The 23,214-nt window shown below is 47.3% G+C and overlaps 1 protein-coding gene across 1 annotated transcript in view; it reads left to right on the top strand.

Moving 5' to 3' along the window:
* Window positions 1–241: 241 nt before the first annotated feature.
* cygb2 (cytoglobin 2) overlaps window positions 242–23,214 on the top strand; it is a 37,278-nt gene continuing 14,305 nt past the window's right edge. The window contains exon 1 of the mRNA XM_056280138.1: window positions 242–1,000. Coding sequence (XP_056136113.1) covers window positions 849–1,000 — 152 coding nt within the window. The 5' untranslated portion in view covers window positions 242–848. The remainder of the gene's footprint in view (window positions 1,001–23,214) is intronic.

Here is a 23,214-nt window from a genome sequence, read left to right on the forward strand (position 1 = left end):
GAAACAGAAACTTCATTGTTTTATTTTTCCTTTCGTTTACTGCCTTCCTCCTGAGACAGAGCAGACACACACGCACACACACGCACACGCACGCACGCACACACACGCACGCACGCACATATACACACTATTTCCATGAGTTTTTGTGTGCATATGTACTGCAGTCAATTAGTAAGGGGTTGTTACCAGCCTCTCTCTCTCTCTCTCTCTCTCTCTCTCTCTCTCTCTGGACCCCCTTCTTTCCACATGATTTTTCTCCACCCTTTTCCCCTCTCTTTTCTCCCCTCCTCCTCCTCCTCCTTTTCCCATCAGGTCCTCCTCACACCAGAGCCACTACGCGTCTCCTTCAGCTGGTGCGAGGCGAGCGCAGTGTGAGGAGGAGGAAGAGGAGGAGGAGGAGGAAAAGAAAACAGAGACGCCGCCGTCGCCAGGTACAGAGGAGGATGACAGAGGGGCAGAGAGAGGAGCGAAAAACACACAGAGGACAACGCAGAGGAGAGCAAGTTTTAGGGTGGGGGCAAGTGGCAAACTGAAAGAAAGAGGAGCAAGAGAGAGGGAGAAGGGGTACAACGGCCGACTGGTTGTGTTTTTTAGGGGGTCTTGTTTTTATTTATCTTTTTTTGTTTTTTGTTTTTGGTCTGCTACTCTTCCTCTCTTCTCCCTCTCTCTCTCTCTCCTCTTTCACCCCGTCTCCTCTTCCTCTTCCTTACCTTCTCCTCTTCCTATCCTCCTCTTCCTCCACATCTCCCGCCGTGGGGTCCCAGCTCTCCGTCTCCCTCCCCCCCTCCCTCGCGCCATACCTCCCCCGCGCGCTGCTGGAAGCCTCCACGCTGCTGCGTCGCGGGCGGATGTCGCGCGGGGAGTCACCGCTGCACGTGCGGGGGAGCGGAGAGATGGAGCGCGAGGAGCCGCTGACGGACGCGGAGCGCGAGATCATCCGGGACACCTGGGGGCGCGTGTACGAGAACTGCGAGGACGTGGGCGTGTCCGTGCTCATCAGGTGAGCGGATTCCCAGGAATTTATTTTTATTTCTTTTATCTCTACTTATTTATTCGTTGGTCTATTTATTAATTCAAAGGCGGGCGGGGGGGGGTATTTGGAGAAAATGTGTTTGGCGGGGTGCTACTATTGGGCAACTGATTTGTTTTCCTTTCTATTTATTTCTTTGGCTTGTCCCGAACAGGCTCGATAAGCACTTTCATATGTGACGGGGCTGCTTTGGATGTTGTTCATGTTTTGTTAGCAAATGGGCAGCAAGGTACTATCTCATATTTTGCGACAATAATAAAGTGTGCAGGTGCTTTACATGCTTTTGAGGAGGCTGATATTGGGCTATACAAATAAAATGGACTTGACTTGACTTGACAGTATATGAGATGTACAGCAGCTGTTTGGTGAATGGGTTCTGTACTGGTAAGGTATGCTGTCTGCCCGTTCATGCTTGCACATATTATATATTCAGTTCATTTCAGTGTAGTGTCATGGTACAGTGAACCAAGGCACAAGTGCAATGAAAGCCAGATCTGACAATTCACATACGTTGCAAATGACAGGGGAAAAGTCATATGTTGTGTGTGAGAGTGGGTTGCAAGTACACTGTGTAACAGTGGAGTCATAATTACTTCAGTATGGCATAGTGTACGGTGTTGTGTCGTGTAGTTTCTTACCATGTGGTGTTTTGTGTTGTGCCCTGTATTGTATTGTATTATATGTTGTGTGGCTGTGTGTCATAAATCCTCACACGGTCTGTATTGTAAAGAGTGTTGTCTTAGCTGTGCCTGCTTCTGACTATTAATTGCCCCATGGGAACGAATAGTGTTTTTTTTTTATTTGAATTCATAAACTCTGAACCCAGCTAAAAAACGAGATTACATTTTTAGAGAGGGAATTGTATCTGAGAATGACAGGACGCATAACTGAGCAAGACAAATAAATTATGGGAGGTGATGAAGCGGCTCTGCAAGTTTACAATATAGCCTGTTGTCTGTTTTTCATTAGAGTCGCCCATGCTAGGTCAGCCTCTCTCTCTCTCTCTCTCTCTCTCTCTCTCTCTCTCTCTCTCTCTCTCTCTCTCTCTCTCTCTCTCTCTCTCTCTCTCTCTCTCTCTCTCTCTCTCTCTCTCTCTCTCTCTCTCTCTCTCTCTCTCTCTCTCTCACACACACACACATCATGTTTTGCACCCGTTTTTCTCAAGCTCGCACCATAACCGAGCTGTGACAATGAAGGGACATCGCATTCTCCTTTAAACCCGATGCTGTGGGAACTGGACATACTCCACAGAGCACCCTCCTTCCTCCACTTGCCCACATGAACAAAACACACAACCGAGTCACCGCCAGACAGTTCACTGGTACGTTTTCAATGACCTTAGGCAAAATCCGTCGACAGGAGACAATTCACGTTTCATCCACTGGTTAATTTCATTGTAAGAGGACAAAAACAGCCTATGTCACGGTTTTATGCTTTGGAGGACACTTGTTCAAAAGTTGAGGTGTCAAATGAAACTACAGACACAAGAGGAAAGAAAATGAGGAATCTCTACCAAAATAAGGCAAGAGCCTTTCTCCATTGCATACACAGAACAAATACAGAACATCAGTTTGCAAAACAGACCTCATTTATACTCTGAACGGGTGTCTGTCGGCTAGACACGAAGTAAAGTGGTAACTGTTGCTACCCATCTGCAGCAGCAGGTGATGCTACAATGTCTTGCTACCGCATGCATCGTTTGAGTGCATGCACACATAACAGCACATTTCTTTGTTCAGAGAGGACAATAATGTCATAACAACTGCCATTCCTGTATACAGGTCGCAATTCTCATTTACATAATTGCACAAATGGTTGCCAAGTCCCAGAAATGGAAATAAGGAACACCGGTGGTGCGGTGGACTTATATGACCTTAGACTGAGGAGCTCTGACTACTGGGGACCTATAATAAATATTTGATTACTACATAATGCTCATTTTGTTCAAAGCGACGGGTGTACATGTGTATTGCCCTTCAGTAGTAGACTTATTTAAAACTATAACATAAAAACGCCCACATACTGGGCTGTGAGAAGTCCTATCCATACCAAATATAATCACATCCATAAAGCTGCAATGGCTCCTCCGTGACTAATGGAGAAAACCCGGTGGCAGACGGCGCAGTTGGCCTTATACACATTCTCACTCACGTGTCACACCCATTGGTAATCATTTCCCGTCCCCTTCTGTATTTTTGTAATCTTGTGGAAATTGCAGGAAAGTAGAGACGGACAATTTATCTCATACACAAATGCATGTGTCGTTTATTCTTCCTCACAATAACACCACATCAGCAACATGGCGCTGCTCCAACCCACCTTGTCCTCGCTCCGCCCTCTCTACCCGGAAACCCTTTCTTAAAGGGCCCGTGTCTACCAATTATGCTGATTTGTGCCCATATAGTCCGCTACATACGTCCCCCCCAGAATTCCCCATAATAAAAAAAAAGTCAACGTGGAGGGGGGCGGATGGTCCGGCCGCAATGGCTTCGCCGAACAGGTGCGGAGGCTGGGGTGCCTACAGCAGAGGCCTTAAGGGCCCTGTGACAGCATGGGGGTGGGGGGTAGTGGAGGCACCTTAGGGGCCTTGTTGGGGGGTGGGGCAGGGTAGGAGGGCACCCCCACCGTGGGGGCTGGGCAAGTCCAACAGGTTGGTCCAAGTCCAGGTGAGCCAGTTTGAGGCGATCTACTGGAATGTGCCCTGGCTTGTCGCCAACTTCCACAACAAAGTGCTTGTTTCTGGTCTCAAAGACGCAGAACGGCCTGTCGTATGGAGGCTGCAGGGGTCCACGGTGGGCGTTGTGGCGGATGAAAACATATTCTACTGTCTGCAGATTTGCGGGGATGTGAGACTGTGGGAGGCCGTGTTGCAAAGTGGGGACTGGTGTGAAAGCTTTGGCGCTATCCAGGAGCTTGGTCCGTTGATGGGTTGCAGACCAGGGAGCTGTGGTGTTGGGGACGAAATCCCCTGGGACAGGCAGCGGCTGTCCGTACACCAGTTCAGCGGACGAGGACTGGAGGTCCTCCTTAGGGGTGGTCCTGAGGCCCAGCATGACCCACAGGAGCCTGTCGACCCAGCTGCTATCCTTGAGGCTGCCCCGAAGAGCGGCCTTCATAGAGCAATGAAACTGCTCGCACAACCCATTGGCCTACAGGTGGTACGCCGTGGTGCGGTGGATCTTCACCCCTATGCTCTCTGCGACTGCGTTCCAGAGTTCAGATGCAAACTGTGAGCCCGGTCCAAGCAGAGATCAGATGGGGTGCCAATCTGGGCGACCCAGGTCCCTGAACGTTCGGGCTACGTCGGTGGACATCGTCGATGGCAGTGGGATGGCTTCTGGCCATTGAATGGTCCTGTCCACTATGGCGAGGAGGTAAGTAAAACTCGGGAGAATGGCAGAGGGCCCACTAGGTCCACGTTTACGTGGTCGAACCTCCTTTCAGGCACCAGGAAAAATGCCGGGGGGGCTCTGGTGTGGCAGTGCACTTTAGAGTGCTGACACTCCACGCAGGTGTCAAGGTGTCAGACCAGTCTCTCACGTCTTTTTTGAGCCCTTGCCAGATGAACTTGGCTGCCAGTAGTCTTTGAGAAGGCTTTTTGCCAGGGTGGGAGAGGCCATGGACAGCGTCGTAAACACGCCGCCTCCCGCCAGTGGGAATGATGGGCCGGAGCCGACCTGTAGAGTCGTCGCACAGGAACGTGGTGCCAGCATCGTCGAAAGCCACATCCTCTAACTGCAGCCCTGTGACAGCCGTCCTGAAAGCCTGCACGTCCGGGTCAGCAGCCTGGTCAGCTGCCATGCGAACATAGTCAAGACCCAAGTGGACGGCCCACGCAATGGCCCAGGAGAGGCAGTCGGCGATGAGGTTGGTTTTGCCAGCAACATGCTGCACGTCCGTGGTGAACTCCGAGATGTAGAAGAGCTGTCATTGCTGGCGGGCAGATCACGGCTCAGCCACCTTGGCCATGGCGAACATCAGTGGTTTGTGGTCCACAAATGCCGTGAACTCGCGGGCCTCCAACAGGGAATGGAAGTGTCGAACGGCGAGGTAGAGAGTGAGGAGCTCCCAATACTATACTACTACTATACTATACTTCAGTTCGCTGGGGCCTAACTGTTGGCTGAAGAAAGCGGCTGCCAGGTGCCGTTCACCCACTGCTTGTGCACTGCCCCGACTGTGTAGTCCGAAGCGTCTGTAGTAATGGCGATCGGAGCCTTGGGTGACAGGTGTGCCAGCATTGTTGCGTCAGCCAGAGCAGCCTTAGTGTCCACAAATGCCTTGTCCCTCTCCGCAGACCAATCCACAGTGCGTTTGGTGGCCTTGCCTGTCAGGGCCTCACAGAGGGGTTGCATGAGTTGAGCTGCTCGGGGGATAAAGCGGTGGTAAAAGTTCAACATGCCGAGGAACTCCTGTAGGGATTTGATTGTGAGTGGTCGCGTTAAGTTCCCGATGGTGTTCACCTTTGACGGGAGGGGTACTGCCCTGTCTCTGGTGACTCGGTGTCCGAGGAAGTCAATGGTTGTCGGCCCAAACTGGCACTTGGCTGGATTGACGATCAGCCCGTGCTGGCTCGGCCGCTCGAAAAGAGTCCGAAGGTGGGACACGTGTTCCGCTTTGGAGGTGCTGTCGATGAGAATGTCGTCTAGATAGACGAAAACCAAAGGCAGGTCCCGTAGCACCGAATCCATGAGGCGCTGGAATGTCTGTGCGGCATTCTTGAGGCCAAACGGCATGCGCAGGAACTCGAACAGTCCAAATGGGGTGATCATCACCGTTTTGGGGACATCCAGTGGGTGGACGGGCACCTGATGGTATCCATGGACGAGGTCCACTTTGCGATGACTTTTCCAGCCAGATGGATGGAAAAATCCTGAATGTGTGGGACTGGGTAGCAGTAAGGTGTCGTTGTATTGTTGAGTCGGCGGTAATCACCGCATGGGCGCCACCTGCAGCCAGGCTTCGGGACGATGTGGAGGGGTGAAGCCCACGGGCTGTTGGAGCGGTAAATGATGCCGAGATGCTCCATATTTTCGAACTCCTCCCTAGTGGCGGTGAGCTTGGCAGGGTCGAGGCGCCGAGCCTGAGCATAGACTGGTGGGCGATGTGGTGCTCCATTCCGTGCTTGGCGTTTGAAGACGAGAAGGTGGGCTGCGTGAGGACCGGAAACTCAGCAAGAAGCTAGAGAAAATCGCCTGTGGCGGAGAGTATGCTAGCCAGTCTGATGGAGTCTGCTCCGCTGAGAGTACACATATATGAGCAGAAAGTGACAGCGTCGATCAAACGGCGGATTTTGACATCCACCAGCAGCCCATTGGCGCATAGGAAATCTGTGCCAAGGAGGGGGACGGCCACTTTCGCCGTAACAAAATCCAAACCGAACCGCTGTCCTCCGAAACACAGTTCCACTAACCATAAGTGCGGGTGGGGCTCGGTTAGCGGCTTCCATGGGGGGCATATCCGCAGGACAGGATGTCTACTCTCGACGCGGGCAGGACGCTCCTCTGCGCGCCCGTATCACACAGGAACCGCCGTCCAGAAAGGGAGTATTTGATGAAAAGCCGCCTGCCAGTTCGGCCCGATGCACATAGCCACTACTGAGCGCCGGCCCCGGCGTTTCCCGCCGCGCTTGGCCTTGGGTCCAAACTTTGCGTGGTAAAAACACCGGCTGTGATCCTGCCACTGTTGAGGAGCTGCTGCTGCGGTGACAACTGTTGTGTCTACAGGCAGTGATGAAAATGTTTGGGCAGGAAAAAACGCGGCTGCCAAGTGCTGTAGACCAGCCAGGAAAATTATCAGCTTCCTCGGCCAGAGCGGGAAACATGAAGGGAGCTGGTATGCTGAAGAGCGGGGACGCATTTCCCGAAGGAGGGGGGTAGTGTAACGATCACGGATGTGTAGACTCGCTAGCCCGTTGGCTAACAGGTCAGACCCTTTAGTTGACTTGTTAACGTAGTCGCTTGTGGTGTGGGAGACCCAGGTTAACGTCCCGGCTGCGGCGGTTCCCGGCTGCCCCCTGAATTCGCTACAATATTTTAACTTTTGTATGGATGTTTGCTTTGAGAATGTTGATCGAGAAGTTGGAGAAGGCCAGGAGTTACATTGTGTCTTTGTAGATTTAGAGAAAGCATACGACAGGGTGCCGAGAGAGGAGGTGTGGTATTGTATGAGGAAGTCGGGAGTTGCAGAGAAGTATGTAGGAGTGGTGCAGGATATGTATGAGGGAAGTGTGACAATGGTGAGGTGTGCGGTTGGAATGACAGATGGGTTCAAGGTGGAGGTGGGATTACATCGAGGATTGCCTCTGAGCCCTTTCTTGTTTGCAATGGTGATGGACAGGTTGACGGACAAGATCAGGCAGGAGTCTCCATGGACGATGATGTTCTCAGATGACATTGTGATCTGTAGCGAGAGTAGGGTGCAGGTTGAGGAGAGCCTGGAGAGGTGGAGGTATGCACTGGAGAGAAGAGGAATGAAAGCCAGTAGGAGCAAGATGGAATACCAATGCGTGAATGAGAGGGAGGACAGTGGAATGGTCAGGCTGCAAGGAGTGGAGGTGACGAAGGCATATGAGTTTAGATACTTGGGGTCAACTGTCCAAAGTAACGGGGAGTGCAGGAGAGAGGTGAAGAAGAGAGTGCAGGCAGGGTGGAGTGGTTGGAGTAGAGTGTCAGGAGTGATTTGCGACAGAAGGGTACCAGCAAGAGTTAAAGGGAAGGTTTACAAGATGGTAGTGAGACCAGCCATGTTATATGGTTTGGAGACAGTGGCACTGACGAAAAGACAGGAGGTGGAGCTGGAGGTGGCAGAGTTGAAGATGCGAAGATTTTCACTGGGAGTGATAAAGGACAGGATTAGGAACGATTATATTAGAGGGACCGCTCAAGTTGGATGGTTTGGAGACAAAGCAAGAGAGGCGAGATTGAGATGGCTTGGACATGTGTGGAGAAGAGATGCTGGGTATATTGGGAGAAGGATGCTGAATATGGAGCTGCCAGGGAAGAGAAAAAGAGGAAGACCAAAGAGGAGGTTTATGGATGTGGTGAGGGAAGACATGCAGATGGGCTGGTGTGACAGAGGAAGACGCAGAAGACAGGAAGAAATGGAAACGGATGATCTGCTGTGGCGACCCCTAACGGGAGCAGCCGAAAATAGTAGTAGATTTTAACTTTTGTATGGAGTGCTAAGGGTGCCTTGCACTTTTTTTTTGCCATTCTGTGCAATCACATTAGTGCTAGAAAAGCGCTATATAAAATGCAAATTGATTGATTGATTAATTGAGCTAGTCCCTACGTCACATGACCAAGTGGGTCCATCAAAATGGAGGAGCTGCACGCCTCCTACTTCTTCACATGCTAGCAAAACCCACTTGCTGAACACCGCCATATATGTGATAGCTCATGTCTTACTTCTACTTCTGTCTATGGTATCTTTGTGAAATCCTACCTCGAATGAAACTGCATGGGCAACACCAAGTAATAGAATATGAGGGAGAGACTAAGAGAACAGTGAGGGCGGAAAGGATTCTAATCTTAAATTTAAAAAAAAAGAAGAGCAAAATATCTAGTCTTAAAACAGCATACATTTCTGTATGCACTCACAAACATGTTCGGAGGGGTCACAACCCCCCTGGATGTATACAGATGGTACAGCTAAACGTGATGCTAATGAAATATCAGTTTGTGAGTGAGCGAGTTCAAATCCAGAATCATGTGGAGCTTTTCATATAACAAAACACACAGAGCTAGATACATGAGACAAGAAGACAAATGGGGATTGAAAATGTCAACGTTGATCCTTCCACCACATGTTTACACGTCGAGGTGATTGTAAGTTGCATTAAAGGAAAACCTGTTGCAGGTTACCAAAGACAAGTGTAGCAGTTAAAATGTCTTAACCTAATGTTTCATCCAGATTCCTCTCATCCTTTGGGGAGAGAGACTGCCGGCTGCTGCAACCCAAGTGGGTGTTACATGGCTCGACTCTTGTTTTTTCTTGCTTCTTTTCATGTTCAGAAGAGAGTCTGGGAGCTACGGCAATGATTCGCTTGACCATCCACTGTTAAATTGTCTCTGTGTCACTAGGAAATTACCCACAGGGCTCGTTGAAATGGACATTTTGTCAAAGCCGAGGCTAGGACCCATGCAAGTGACACAAACCGATTTTCACTTTGGAATGAAGAGGATCCTTCAGGGAGAGTATGAGGGGCAGGAGACCATTTTTCGATATGTGTGTGTGTGTGTGTGTTACGCTCTTATCTGTGGGTGACAGCAACAAGAATTGGCGCTTGGAGATCCCTCCCCATGCCTTCTTCTTCTTCTTCTTCTTCTCTAGCATTTGTCTCAGGGTTCAATACACATCTTTGGCTTTCCCTCGCTCTCCTCTCTCTTGATAAAAACAAGGTAAAAAATTTCCCTGTGCGTGTCCAGGCTTGTTAGGTTATGACAAACAGCAGAGTCAAGTAGCACCAGAATTAAAGCCAATGCAACTGGCAAGCCCATAAAGTGTCCTGGCGTTTGTCTCGGCACTGAGACACATTGACAGCTTTTGGCACTTACTGGAATGCAGTACACAGTTCAGGTTAAAACAGCTTTAATATAGCACCAAGAGACTGTTTCACGGACATAACGGAAAGTAGAGCATATATATTAATAAGTATGTACTCATTCAACGTAATCTATAGACAGACATCAGCAGCATAGTGGCCAGGTGGTTAGCACTGTTGCCTCACAGCAAGAAAGTCCTGGGTTTGAACCCCAGGCTGTCCCAGGTCCTTTCCTTGGAGTTTACATGTTCTCCCCGTGTCTGCATGGGTTTCCTCCGGGTGCTCCGGTTTCCTCCCACCATCAAAAAGACATGCATGTTAGGGTCAATACTCCTGTCTGTGCCCCTGAGCAAGGCAATGGAAAGAAGAACTGGAGTTGGTCCCCGGCTGCTGCAGCTGCCCACTGCTCCTATAGGATGGCTTAAATGCAGAGAACAAATTCATTGTACGTATGTGAAATGACAAATAATTAAGTGTCTTCTGTCTAGATTTGTTGGGTCGGCTGTCAGTTTGCTTAAGAGTAACGTAACCTATCCTATGGGGCAGATCTGGGGCAAAAAGCTTTACACGGCTGATGTTTTACTCCTGAGCTCAGTGCATCTCGGTCACAGTGTGAACTCCGATTTGTATTTGCACATCTTTGTCCAACTGCTTGGATGGGTGAAGGGGACAGACAGTAGCAGCAGCCTCGGCTGATCTCACAAATGCGTACAAATGCAATTGCACCAGTGTGGAAGAGCCCCGAGGCCCTCAACAGTCCGATACATCTGGCTAAACAAATAAATAAATAAATCCACTGAATAATCTGATTCCAATAGGTGGGAATAAAGCACATGTACAGTATTTAAGACTGGATGCATTTGTAGAGGGCGATACCTTAAAGTATACAGTAGGGCTGAGCAATAATTCAATACTATCATTTATAGCTTTTCTGTGTCACTGTATCAGGATGAAAGTCGGATATTGTCATATCATGATACGAAACTTTGCCGTCTAAATTGGTGATAATGAGAATCTGCTAGCGAAAACTTCTCACAAAATGGGGTCTGAAATATTTAAGGGGGTGTCATTTGAAAACTGGCTTTGGTTTGATAGTATACTTTACAGTACCAAACACTTGAATGTGATGAACCTAAATTGGATGCTGCAACATGGTATTTGTGTATATGTAAGCAAATATTGTCAAATCCAAAAAAAAGTAACATTCCCTATGGTGAAAATGATTTTTTCCCATAATGCCCAACATATAGTATAGTACACAGTAGTCTCCCTTGAAAAAACTAAGAGCAAGACTGATCATACATGTGAAATGTATTGGGTTAATTTTGCATGTTTGTTTGTTGCAAGCTGTTGATATGAACTCATAGAGGCTGCCGCATGGAAAAAGGTGTCCTTCAAGATACAGCAGAAGTGGGTGGAGGTTGTTTGTGGTGCTCCAAAAGAATTTTAAAACCCTTAAAGTCTAATCAAAGGGTGATTAACAAGTCTCACTAATGGCGCTGCTTCAGCTTTGATGAGTTCATTTAAATGCAGAGACAGGTGTGAGGACATGTTCAGTGCTCTTCAAGATGCCAAATGCTGTCTCATACAAGCAGAGGAAAAACTGCCTCGATGCCTGTGCAACAATGATTATAGGAGCGGGTAAAAGTCAACGGTGTCTTGAATTAATTACACATCTCTTGAGAAACGTGTCTTCTATGAATCCTACATATTGTCCATCCATCCATTATCCAAACTGCTTATCCTGCTCTCAGGGTTACCGGGATGCTGGAGCCTATCCCAGCAGTCATTGGGCGGCAGGTGGGGAGACACCCTGGACACACACACACACACACACACACACACACACACACACACACACACACACACACACACACACACACACACACACCTAGGGACAATTTAGTACGGCCGAGTCACCTGACCTACATGTCTTTGGACTGTGGGAGGAAACTGGAGCACCTGGAGGAAACCCACGCAGACACGGCGAGAACATGCAAACTCCACACAGAGGACGACCCGGGATGAACCCCCAAAATTGGACTACCCCGGGGCTCGAACCCAGGACCTTCTTGCTGTGAGGCGACCGCGCTAACCACTGTGCCACCGTGCCGCCATACAATGAGTCAACAATGACGTTCACTTCAATACACTGACGTCAACAATGACTTCCTACATAAAAAAATACAAGACTAATAAGTTTGTCCCCAAGGCAGACCAGAAGGCTCCGATCAGAGATGTGTAATGTAAAAATTGATCTCTTATTCCTGCCTTCTTCCACAAAATATCGACCTTCTAAACAGCACGACCAAGCCTAAGTACAGCATCTATACCAGGTCTTTTGTCTCTTTTTGCCTCGCTGAGATTTCATGAATGTTAATGTGGCGCTTTCCCCCCGTTTTGCACTAAAGAAGAAGCCTCTTAAGCATCAGATTATTGAAAATGCATTCGTTTCTTCTGGTCGATGAACAACTTGAATTTTATTTCGGCGTTTAATGGGAACCCCCCAGCGGAGCAAGGGCATTCAAGCACAAAATGATAATCAATTTAGTGTCTCATGTTGCACATTTATACTCAGTTTATAGTTCATATCATACCTTACTCAAACAGGATTAAATATTCGTCATAGTTGCACAAGAATACAAACATGATAAGCATGCATTTTTGAGGGGGCAATGTCTTGGAGGAAAAACATACGGCTCTTTTCTCTCAGGATAATGGCTAACTGCTGTGCCTTGGTCGACAGCTCCTAGACTAGATGGTTTATTATTCCCGTGACAAAAAGGGAGTGAGCGTACGTGACAGCTGGGAGCGGTGAAGGCGAGGTACAGTATGGATGCTGCTGGCCTGACATGGTGTGGTGCAGATGTAACCAGGCTGCCCTGGGCCAAACTCAAACAGGCGAATAACTTGACCAACTCATACAGTCAGCCACGCAATCTGGAAATAAGAGAACTGGGTCAGGACTGATGAGGTGAGGTGAGGTGTGTGTGTGTGTGTGTGTGTTTATGTTTTGGAGCCATAAATAAATAAACATCACATTATAAAACTATGACTCTTCCCACACAATAGTGAATAGGCATCGGTATGCACATTTCAATTACTTAGATTAAATGTCGTGCCTATTTCACGAACTGCTGTGAAAGTGTGGTAGAGCTACCCAGTCTCATGGCAATTCGTGAAATAGTCTCTCTCTCCTATACCACACTTATGTACAGTAGATGCAAATGTAAATCTATAAGAGGCCGTATAGGCCTTTTCCATACTTTACCTGTCACATACACTACTGAAAAATCCTCTCACATACTACTGAAATGCAATAATTGTATGTAAGAGGAATTTCAGGCGTATATGAGAGCATTTCCAGTGGTGTGTGTGAGGATTTTCAGTAGTAAGGCCATGACTGAGAGGTAGTCGTCGAGCTCAGACCTTCGGTCTGGATAGACTGAGCAGATTATGTCTTGGTAGAGTGAAAATGGTAGAGCGAATTTCAGTGGGAGTGAGGTCTTTTTTTTTGTTGGATTTTTCCCCTCTTTTTCTCCCCAATTATACTTGTCCCATTACCCTATTTTTCCGAGCCGTCCCGGTCGCTGCTCCACCCCCTCTGTCAAGCCGGGGAGGGCTGCAGACTACCACATGCTTCCTCCGATACATGTGCTGTCGCCAGCCGCTTCTTCTCACCTGACAGGGAGGAGTTTCGTCAGGGGGACGTAGTGCGTGGGAGGATCATGCTATTCTCCCCAGTTCCCCCTCCCCCCTGAACAGGCGCCCCGATGGACCGACCAGAGGAGGCGATAGTGCAGCGACCAGGACACATACCCACATCCGGCTTCCCACCTGCAGACACAGCCAATTGTGTCTGTAGGGACGCCCGACCAAGCCGGAGGTAAAATGGGGATTCGAACCGGCTATCCCCATGTTGGTAGGCAACGGGAGTGAGGTCTTTTGACCGGGAATGAACTGAATGACAGCGGCATTAAGCCTTGGCTAGTCTGCAGCTCCCTAGGATGGCTGATATTGGTAAGGGACGGCTGAAGGAGCTGGACTAGATTTACGTAGTTACCGGAAAGGATTTGCTGGCATAAAGCTGGAGGAACCGAGAAGGGTGATTGATTGATGAAGCTGTCCGCGGAGCTGTGGCTAGGGTGAAAAGATTGTCATGTGTAGAAGAAAAAAAATTTGGGTGTTGGGTAGGGGGGTGGAGGGGGCAGACCAGTAGGAATTAGAGGAAGAGGCTGGAATGATCCAGCTTGGTTCATCTGAAATGAGGCCCCTGGGGTTGCTGGGTGGGGCTCTTGGATGGCTGTGTTGGCTGTTAGGTAAGTATTAGAAGTAGCAGGAGCCGTGCTGCCGTGTACGGCTGAAGGAAGAGGAGAGGAATGGATGATGTGATGAAAGGACGTATGTGCATGGGGATTTCTTAAGCCTGCGAACACAGGGATGAAAAGAAAGATGTGATGAGCTGAGAGAAATAAGACACAGAGGGGGGAAGGCAGAGGGGGATATAGGACCTGGTCCCCGCCAGGGGTGGGGGGGGGCTGATGTTGCTGGCTGTGGCCCTGGAGGAAGAGGCACCATGACATCAAGAGTGACGATCTTGGAGGTGGGTAGCTCAGGTGAGGGTGCGGGAGGCTTGAAGTTTGCTGTGGCTGGGGTATTGGTGGATGTCAGGTAAAACTGAAACAACCCAGTTGTATTCTCTGAGTGACTGAAGGGTATGCCTTTCATCTTTAGGGTGCGCTGAGGGCAAGCGGCAGTCCAGTCTCTGATGTTTGTTCCGGGAATTGGCTGTGGAGACGGCCGATGCAATGGAAGCGTGCCTCAAGCTGTAGCGTAGGCATAAATCACAGTGTGGGTGGGCATAGAGAAAATCAGGTGGGCCTAGCCGATCCAAGACCAATCATACTGTAGCGAATTCAGGGGAAGCCGGGAACCGCCGCCGCAGCCGGGATGTGAACACAGGCGACTGCGCTAACCAGTCGACTAAAGGGTCCAACCCGTTAGCCAAAGGCTAGCAAGTGTAGTTATTTGTGGTTGTTACACTAGCCCCCTTCTTCAGGAAGCGCATTCCCACACGTCAGCATATCAGCTCCCTCACACCTCTGGGCACATGTGCTTCCGATGGCCTCACCATCCCACTTTTGACACCAATGTAGCGAATTCAGGGAGCAGCCAGGAATCTGCCTCAGCCGAGATGCAAACCCTGGTCAGACCCTTTAGTCGACTGGTTAGTGCTGCGCAGTCGCCCATGTGGGCGACCCGGGTTCACATCTCGGCTGCATTGGATTCCCGGCTGCCCCCTGAATTCACTACATTGGTGTCAGAAGTGGGATGGTGAGGCCATTGGAAGCGCGTGCACCCAGAGGCGTGAGGGAGCTGATATGCTGAAGCATGGAGATGTGCTTCCTGAAGGAGGGGCATATGGATAGAAGTACATACAGGGCTGCTGACATCGGGGAACACCCGGTCAGTTGTCCTGGGCTCTGGTTCAAGGGAGGGTCCAACTCCAACGGCTCCCGCCACCGCTGCCACTCAACCCTCAGAGCGCACAACGATGTATGCCATATAGTACCACTGGCGCAGGGGGACCTTCGCGAGCCCGGTTTGGATTGAGGTCCAGCCTAAAAAAGAGGTTTACGTACACACCACCTATGTTTGAGCTGTTTAAGTTCCCAGTATGTATTTTTTCCATGTAAATCTCATGTATAGTATGTTCAGTATAGTTGAATAACGAAGCGCGCCCGTTATTCCCGCGCTCCAAAGAGACTTATGAGGCTCTGCGCAGTTACGGACATTTCCGGATTGCACCGCTGCCACCAATGTAACCAAGCATATTTCCGCCCGCTGCAGGATTCGATCTGACATTGTGAGCTTTAACATACACGGCCTACGTTATCGGTTTATAACCCCCTTGAAAGATGGCTATGATTAGTTGAGCATGAATACTGTCATCACACTGAAGAGATGGAGAAACCCTCCGTCTCTAACCCTAACCCATGCTGCCTTTCCTTCTGATGCCGATCTCCTCCGTCTCTTCTGTATGACGACAGTATTTCGTACTCAACCAATCATAGCACAGACAGATGAATATTAATTAGATCTTTCAAGGGTTTATAAACCTATAACACGGCCTATGTTATACCTGGACTTTGTACTGCACCATGGGGTGACATCGCTAACCGCTCGAGTAAAGGGGGCTGGCCGTCTTTAGTAGGTTACACTATACGTGATGTGTTTTGGTCGCATCATTTTCTTCGTGAAGTTCATTGCGCTGTCCTAGAAAAAACTAGCGTTCTCCAGTGCAGAGAAACAGTCCAAACTTGATTTGTGATTATTGCCAACATGTCTGGTTACAGATGCTGTTACAGACGCACCATGACTACCACCGAGGCGTTGCAGTATTTACAGGCGTTGGACAGCAGCCATTTTAAAGTGTTTGAAAAATAGTATTAAAAGTTGTTAAAATATTAACGTTGGTGTCAGTTAGCTTCTTAAAAGACATACGTAATGCATTAATATCTCAACTGGGTATTCATCTTGACAGAGTATCGAGTTTAAAAACTGTGGCGGTCAAAATGACTGCCCATGGTCGTTCTATTAGTTTTTACGTTCCGGTCGTTGTTTGGGACCGTTTCAATACTTATTTTCAGTTCTTTTTTACGTTTCACTTTTTATAGGCCTTGTTACATTTGTTAGATTAGCAATATGTGTTTTCCGTTTTGTTTTTCAGGTCATATTTTCACTTTTTTAATTTTGTTATTCAAGTTCGACCATGTCTCTCTGAAGTTTAAGTTGTTTAAAAAATAGTATTATAGTTGCTAAAATGTTAATTTTGGTGTCAGTCATTTCCTAACATACATACTAACATATGCAATGCATTAATATCTCAATTGGGTATTTATCTTGACAGAATATAGAGTTTAAAAATCGGCGGTCATTTTGACCGCCCATGGTCATTAGGTAGGGGTGAAATCCTGGTCGTTCTAGTGTGTGTAGGAGAGGAGAGCTCTTTTGCCATGCGCAAATGGAACAAGTGTTGTGGCTTATGGCGTTTATTGACAGCCAATAATCAGCGCGAGCAGATATTCACTGCGCTAGCACAAAACCACTTTCACGCTCAGTCAGCGACCTGTGCAGTCGGGACCGGGGGTGGCTTTGGAGATCATCTTGCCCTGGGCACGAGCATAACACACACACACACAGTGTTGTTCATGAATGCATTGAAAGTGCCCATGTTTTTGGTGAACTGAACCTATCCGTTTTCAGCTAATGAACGTGAGTGACTGGCAACATGGACCGTGAGAACTGTTGTGTGTTCTTACTCCCCACACACACTTGTGCGGGGGGGTCTGCCACTGGGGGTAATTCTCACCCAGAGCGAGGATGAGGCCACAGTGTTTGAGGGGCTTGAATTGTTGAAGGAGTTACTGAAGGAAGAGGCTTTTGCTGGGAGAGGTCAGGCAGGCCCCAGGCTTTTTCTCACGGGCCCTGTGATGGCCTGGCGGCCCGTCCAGGGTGTCTCCCCGCCTGCCGCCCAATGACTGCTGGGATGGGCTCCAGCATCCCTGCGACCCTGAGAGCAGGATAAGCGGTTTGGATAATGGAATGGACCGTGAGTGAACAATGCTCGTGTGCTGCGTTTTACGACACGCGGCATGGCTCGTGCAACTGGCCATTCAGACGCAGCTACCGGCACTGCTGAAGCCAGTTCATATGGATATTTGAAGGAGTTTCATGAACAAATCAGTACAGATTCCAACAGGAAAAAAATGTCACATTTTTATGCAAATTGTGCCCGTAAATTGTGCTCAAAAAATAAGTATTAACATTAGCAAAAAAAACAGATAACAAAAACCAAGTAAACATTTGCCACATCGGGGACGAATTGAAACGACACAGCGAGCTGAAGCATCCGACCATCGGAGCAGCTCATTTTGAAAAACAAAAAATAACAAAACCCCCTTTTTTCGGACTGTGAACTTAATTCAAAATTGTGAACTATGAACGTGAACTAGTTCACTTTAATCTGTGTGAACTGAATTTTGAGCTAGCTCTTCTGAAGTGTAACCTTGCACAACACTGCGTGTGTGCACACACACACACACATCAACATAAAACCCAATTTCACGCCCAACAAAAACTATACCCAGTAAACAGGCAATAGGCTACTGCAGTCCCAAGTTATAAATGAGCTTACTTTTGATGATTACAACAAGGGATGACTGGGCTTGTAGTAGGTGGTGGGTTGAAAATGATGCCTGAACTGGAGCGGAATTCTCCTCCTCCTGCTCCTCACATCTTTTTGTGACAAACTTAAGCAAACTGCTTTGTTTTCGCCATGATTTTAATCTTGACCCACATTACAAGCAGCTAGAAAGCAGAAAGTAGGCTTCTGTTCCTCTATGCAATGTGCGGGCTGTACACTGAGTGAATGAAAGAGGAGGGGCTGCTCACAATCTGACATTTGCAAAATGCACTGCCACTCAAAAAATCTGACCTATCATCATGACCTATCATGGGAAACAAGAAGCAAGAAACGAGAATTGTTGGATTTCTATTGGTCATGTAGTTAGAAAATTGAAACAGTATTCACTGACTGCTATTCACTGGATGATCCAGCATAAAAGGAAGCCTTCTGATTGGGTGAGCCTGAGTGCTACGTGGGTGGGCCCAGGCCCACCTAGGCCCACCCACAGCTACGTGCAGGCCTTGAGTACTATCAGGAGTTGGTCGTGAGGTAGCCCACTGATGAGGACAGTGATCGAGCTGGCTTCTGAGCCTATGTCTGTTGCAACCATGGGTCCTGGGCCTCGTGGATGGAGGAGAGAAAGCCTGGGATTGAGTCGGAGTTGGAGAGATCTCATTAGGGGGCTTGGATAGGGGTGTCCGCGAGCATGAGCGGCTTTGGTGAGAAGATTGGCTATGGTTTGACTGCTGTGAGAATAACATGACTGGAGAAGAATCACTGTTGAGTAGATCGTCGCCTGAATAGGATGGACTGATTTACAGTTCGCGACCCATGGTGAGTTGGATTTTGAATTAATGCAATCGAGCGACGGCACAAAGCACAGTCTGTCATCGAGAGAATGGAGACAAACAGTGCTGGATGGGTTGGCCAGGTATATGTAGGCTTGCCAGGTGATTAGAGGAGTGGTTGAGGCGTGGCCCTGCTCCCAAAACTTAGTTAACAAGTTAACTTCACGTGTCGCTAAGAATTCCCTTTTCTGTTTCCCATGCTAGCTTATTGGAGGAGACACAGCTTGGACCAAACAATGAATTGTGGATTTGAAACATTTATCCGACAAATTTAGGAAACGTGTGTGTGCACCAGGTTTTTCTATCGTGTCTAACACGACAGGCCAGTACTCCGCAGTCTACACGTCAGGCCAAGACTCCACAGTCTACACCTATCTACAGGCCAGTGGCCACTCTTTCAAGGATGATGATGTGCACATCCTTGATAGGGAGGAAGGCTGGTTGAATGGGGAGTGAAAGAGGTGGCGTACGGGTGGCGTGGCGGTTCAACTTTTTTTTTTACCTGGATTATTGAGCATGCATAAAGACAATGTGTGTTTGTGTTTCTGCACATGGCGATGCCTACTGATTTTCTGTGTTTGTCTTAGTGTCCTTACTGTAAGTGATTTTTCAATGTTAGAGTTTTCCATTGTTGTTACCAGAGTAGGAAATGTTGAAATGTCCTTCATTTATCCTTGGCAAGCTCTGGAGAGCCCTGCAGCGAAGCTTACGGAAACTTTCTTATTGCCCTGGCATATAAACTGCGGTAGTGCTGACTCCGTTTCAATGAACTTATGGTGGTTTGTGATGTATGCAGCTAAATCCCTGAATCAAAACAAAAGTTCATTCCTAGAATCCCTCAAGATGATTCACATTTGTTCTCTCTCTTGCTCTCTCTGTCTCGCTCACTCTCTGTATTAACATCTACTATGGAGGTGGGAGAATGGGATTTATTACATGTGCCAAAAATAACTCCCAGAATAAACACCAGTTGTAGGTCAACCAGGGCCCACAGACGTCAAAGATATCAGCCACTGTCTCAATGTCTGTCACAGTAGAAGTTTGTTTGGTATCGAATGGACCTTTAAAATGCTCTTGGGCAGACGCATATAGTCCAGGTCCAGAAACTCAAGTCCGAACCGTTTATTTGCTCAAGCCATGTTCTACACCACTCTTGAATTAAATAGGAGAAAATGGTGAAATCAGTTGTGTGGAGCAATTTCACTGTTAGGACTTTTACTTTCTCGGCTTGGTATTTACGTCTCGCTCTGGGGTAAGTTTTAAGAAGCGACTAGAGATTTGCGCCTTTCCTGATCACTCTTCAAAAAGTAATGAAACACAATAGCTCACATTAGGGAAAAAACTAGTATTGTGCTGCTGACCACACCCCAATCATGATGTCACTTGCTCTCTTTTTCCACTGATACGCGAGAAAACAGAGATACCGTGTTATTTTAGTTTTTCATTGGTTTTTATATCATAGTCAGGGAGACTACTCATTTTCTGATTGGCTGATGGGTGTTTGTTAAAACCGTATAATGCACACGTAGTTCGGCTCAAGTTTAATTACTGTTCTAAATTCATACACTGGCCACAAGGTCTCTATGTAACCATAGCAACTCAGCAACACATCTATCCATCCATCCATTATCCAAGCCTCTTATCCTGCTCTCAGGGTCGCGGGGATGCTGGAGCCTATCCCAGCAGTCATTGGGCGGCAGGCGGGGAGACACCCTGGACAGGCCGCCAGGGCAGCAGAGGGCCGCAACACATTTGAGTGGATTATCCTTTACCGACCAAAGTCTATAGACTCCATAATATGGTCAAATACATCAGACTTAAAATATGAACTGTGGTGTTTTCAATATGGATTTGTTTACGTTTATAATTTCCCTCGTACAGACATTATGTTATTCGACCCCACTGATGATACTGACTCCATGTATTACCTTCAAAGGTGCTTGGAGCGTCTCAGTTTTTAATATTTAGAAGGCTACAGTGTTTATGTTATATTGCTCCAATAGTTACATCCGGTTTTCAGCGCAACGGCTTGGAGAGGAAGCTCCTGTGACGTTAGCGTTTTTGTTACGGTACAGGGACCCACTTTGCTCAGTAGCGCTACTAGTGGCCAAAAATGCTGCAGTTTGTCTTTCATCTTTAAATGGCCCATTTATCATAGGAATGAATACTTTATACGTTAAAAAATTTTATTATTCAGATTGCAAAACAGATAGCTGAGCATTACATGGTTGGCTTTCTCATTTAACTTTTAGCACACCCAACTGAATTACAACCAAATACTAAAATGTAAAGAGATAAAAACCAAACACAACAGCATAAAAGCTTCTGCCATGTGGTCAGTAATGTTACTACATCAAATAAAAAAAGGAATGAGAGCTTTGCTTTTAAGAGATATGAACAGAACGCATTGACATCATGGTGACAATTTCAACGTGTGTTTTTTTTCCCAGTACAGGCAAGTGGTGGACATTGCAATTGACATTTTTATGATGGTGACCCTACCAGCCATGTGTATTAAAGGCAGTTGTGTCTCTCAGGGAGACCTACTCTTACAATCTGCACGAAAAAGAAAGGCTTGTAAAATAATTACTTGCAACTCTTCCACACACCTGCCTCCAATTACGCACTGGGAGACTCACTAAGAGAATCTTACCTACCGTGGCTGTGGATGTCAGTCACCTCCTGTGGTAGTCATGGCACCCAGGGTGGCTTACATTCTTTGCAGAAATTAAAACAATATCTTAAGCGTATATTTCTCTCGAACGCCAACACCAGGGAGCCTTGTTACTGAGGAGTGATAGGCAATAGGAATGACAGGAGACTAATTAGCTCTCGTGGCTCAATGTGCATTTCAAGCCCTGCCCCTAGGTTTTCTCTTGTTGCATGGCTACGGGTCACAGCTTTGAAAAGAGCAGCAAGTAAACTCCCTTTCCGTGAAATGTGGAACACACTGACTTCGTGGCCTTGGGGCACTCGTTTTTCAAGTGGAGTCATATTTTGTCAAGCTTGAGCGCCTCGGTGGATTATTGCTGCGCATACGCGTCTCTCATTAAAAGCGCATTTTAACTCATTTTCTGCAAGATGCATTTTAAAGCACAAATTCACTGTAGAAAACTTGATCTCTACAATAGAGCTCAATTCACTGGATGACTATGGTAGAGACTGGCTACCTGCAGGTTTTTCTCAGCTTGTGTAATTATGAGCTTTTGCTTTTTGGATTCTCCTCAAGATACTTGTTATTCCCTAAAGTCCTTTAGCCACTTGCCAACCTGAAGGGAAACAATCACAGTTTTTAACTTTATCTCTCTACATAAGGGATACGCTCCATTAGGAATCAGGAATCAGGAATGTGTACTTGTCATTTCATTCCATGTACCTGCGCACATGAAACAAAATATCATTTCCCCAACCCCACAGCAGTGCAACACAAAGACAAAAACACATATCCAAACTACAAGAACACATATATCCAAACTACAAAAAACTACAAAACCCACAAAACACATATATCCAACATATAAATTAAAAAAGAAAAAAGAAAAAAAAAGCTTCAGGCTTCTTACGATTTTCTCAAGGTTTGTTGACTTATAAAATTATATTCACTTGATTCATTGAAGCCCTAACAAATAAATCACCTGGGTCTGGGCCTTAGTAATCATTTTTTAAAAAGTAATAAATAATAATAATAATTATAATAATACCGGCCCCGTCTGTGATGGTCTGTTCAGGGTGTCTTCCTGCCTGCCACTCAATGACTGCTGGGATAGGCTCCAACATCTCTGCGACCCTGAATAAGGATAAGCAGTTTGGATAATGAATGAATATTATATACAGTGCATCCGGAAAGTATTCCCACCCGTTCACTTTCCCCACATTTTGTTATGTTACAGCCTTATTCCAAAATGGATTAAATTCCTTTTTTTTCCTCATCAATCTACACACAATACCCCATAATGAAAAAGTCAAAAAGGTTTTGTAGAAATTTTTGCAAATTTATTAAAAATACAAAAACTGAAATATTAAATGTACATAAGTATTCACACCCTTTGCTATGACACTCAAAATTGAGCTCAGGTTCATCCTGTCTCCACTGATCATCCTTGAGATGTTTCTACATCTTGATTGGAGTCCCCCTCTAGTAAATTCAATTTATTGGACATGATTTGGAAAAGCACACACCTGTCTATATAAGGTCCCACTGTTGACAGTGCATGTCAGAGCAGAAACCAAGCCATGAAGTCAAAGGAATTGTCTGTGGACCTTCGAGACAGGATTGTATCGAGGCACAGATCTGGGGAAGGGTACAAATAAATTTCTACAGCTTTGAAGGTCCTGAAGAGCGCAGTGGTTTCCATCATTCGTAAATGGAAGAAGTTTGGATCCACCAGGACTCTTCCATGAGCTGGCCACCCAGCCAAACTGAGCAATCGGGGGAGAAGGGCCTTGGTCAGGGAGGTGACCAAGAACCCGATGGTCACTCTGACAGAGCTCCAGCGTTCCTCTGTGGAGATGGGAGAACCTTCCAGAAGGACAACCATCTCTGCAGCACTCCACCAATCAGGCCTTTATGGTAAAGTGGCCAGATGGAAGCCTCTGCTCAGTA

This window comes from Lampris incognitus, chromosome 5 (genome assembly GCF_029633865.1).
Source record: "Lampris incognitus isolate fLamInc1 chromosome 5, fLamInc1.hap2, whole genome shotgun sequence".
Classification (NCBI taxonomy): Eukaryota; Metazoa; Chordata; class Actinopteri; order Lampriformes; family Lampridae; genus Lampris; species Lampris incognitus.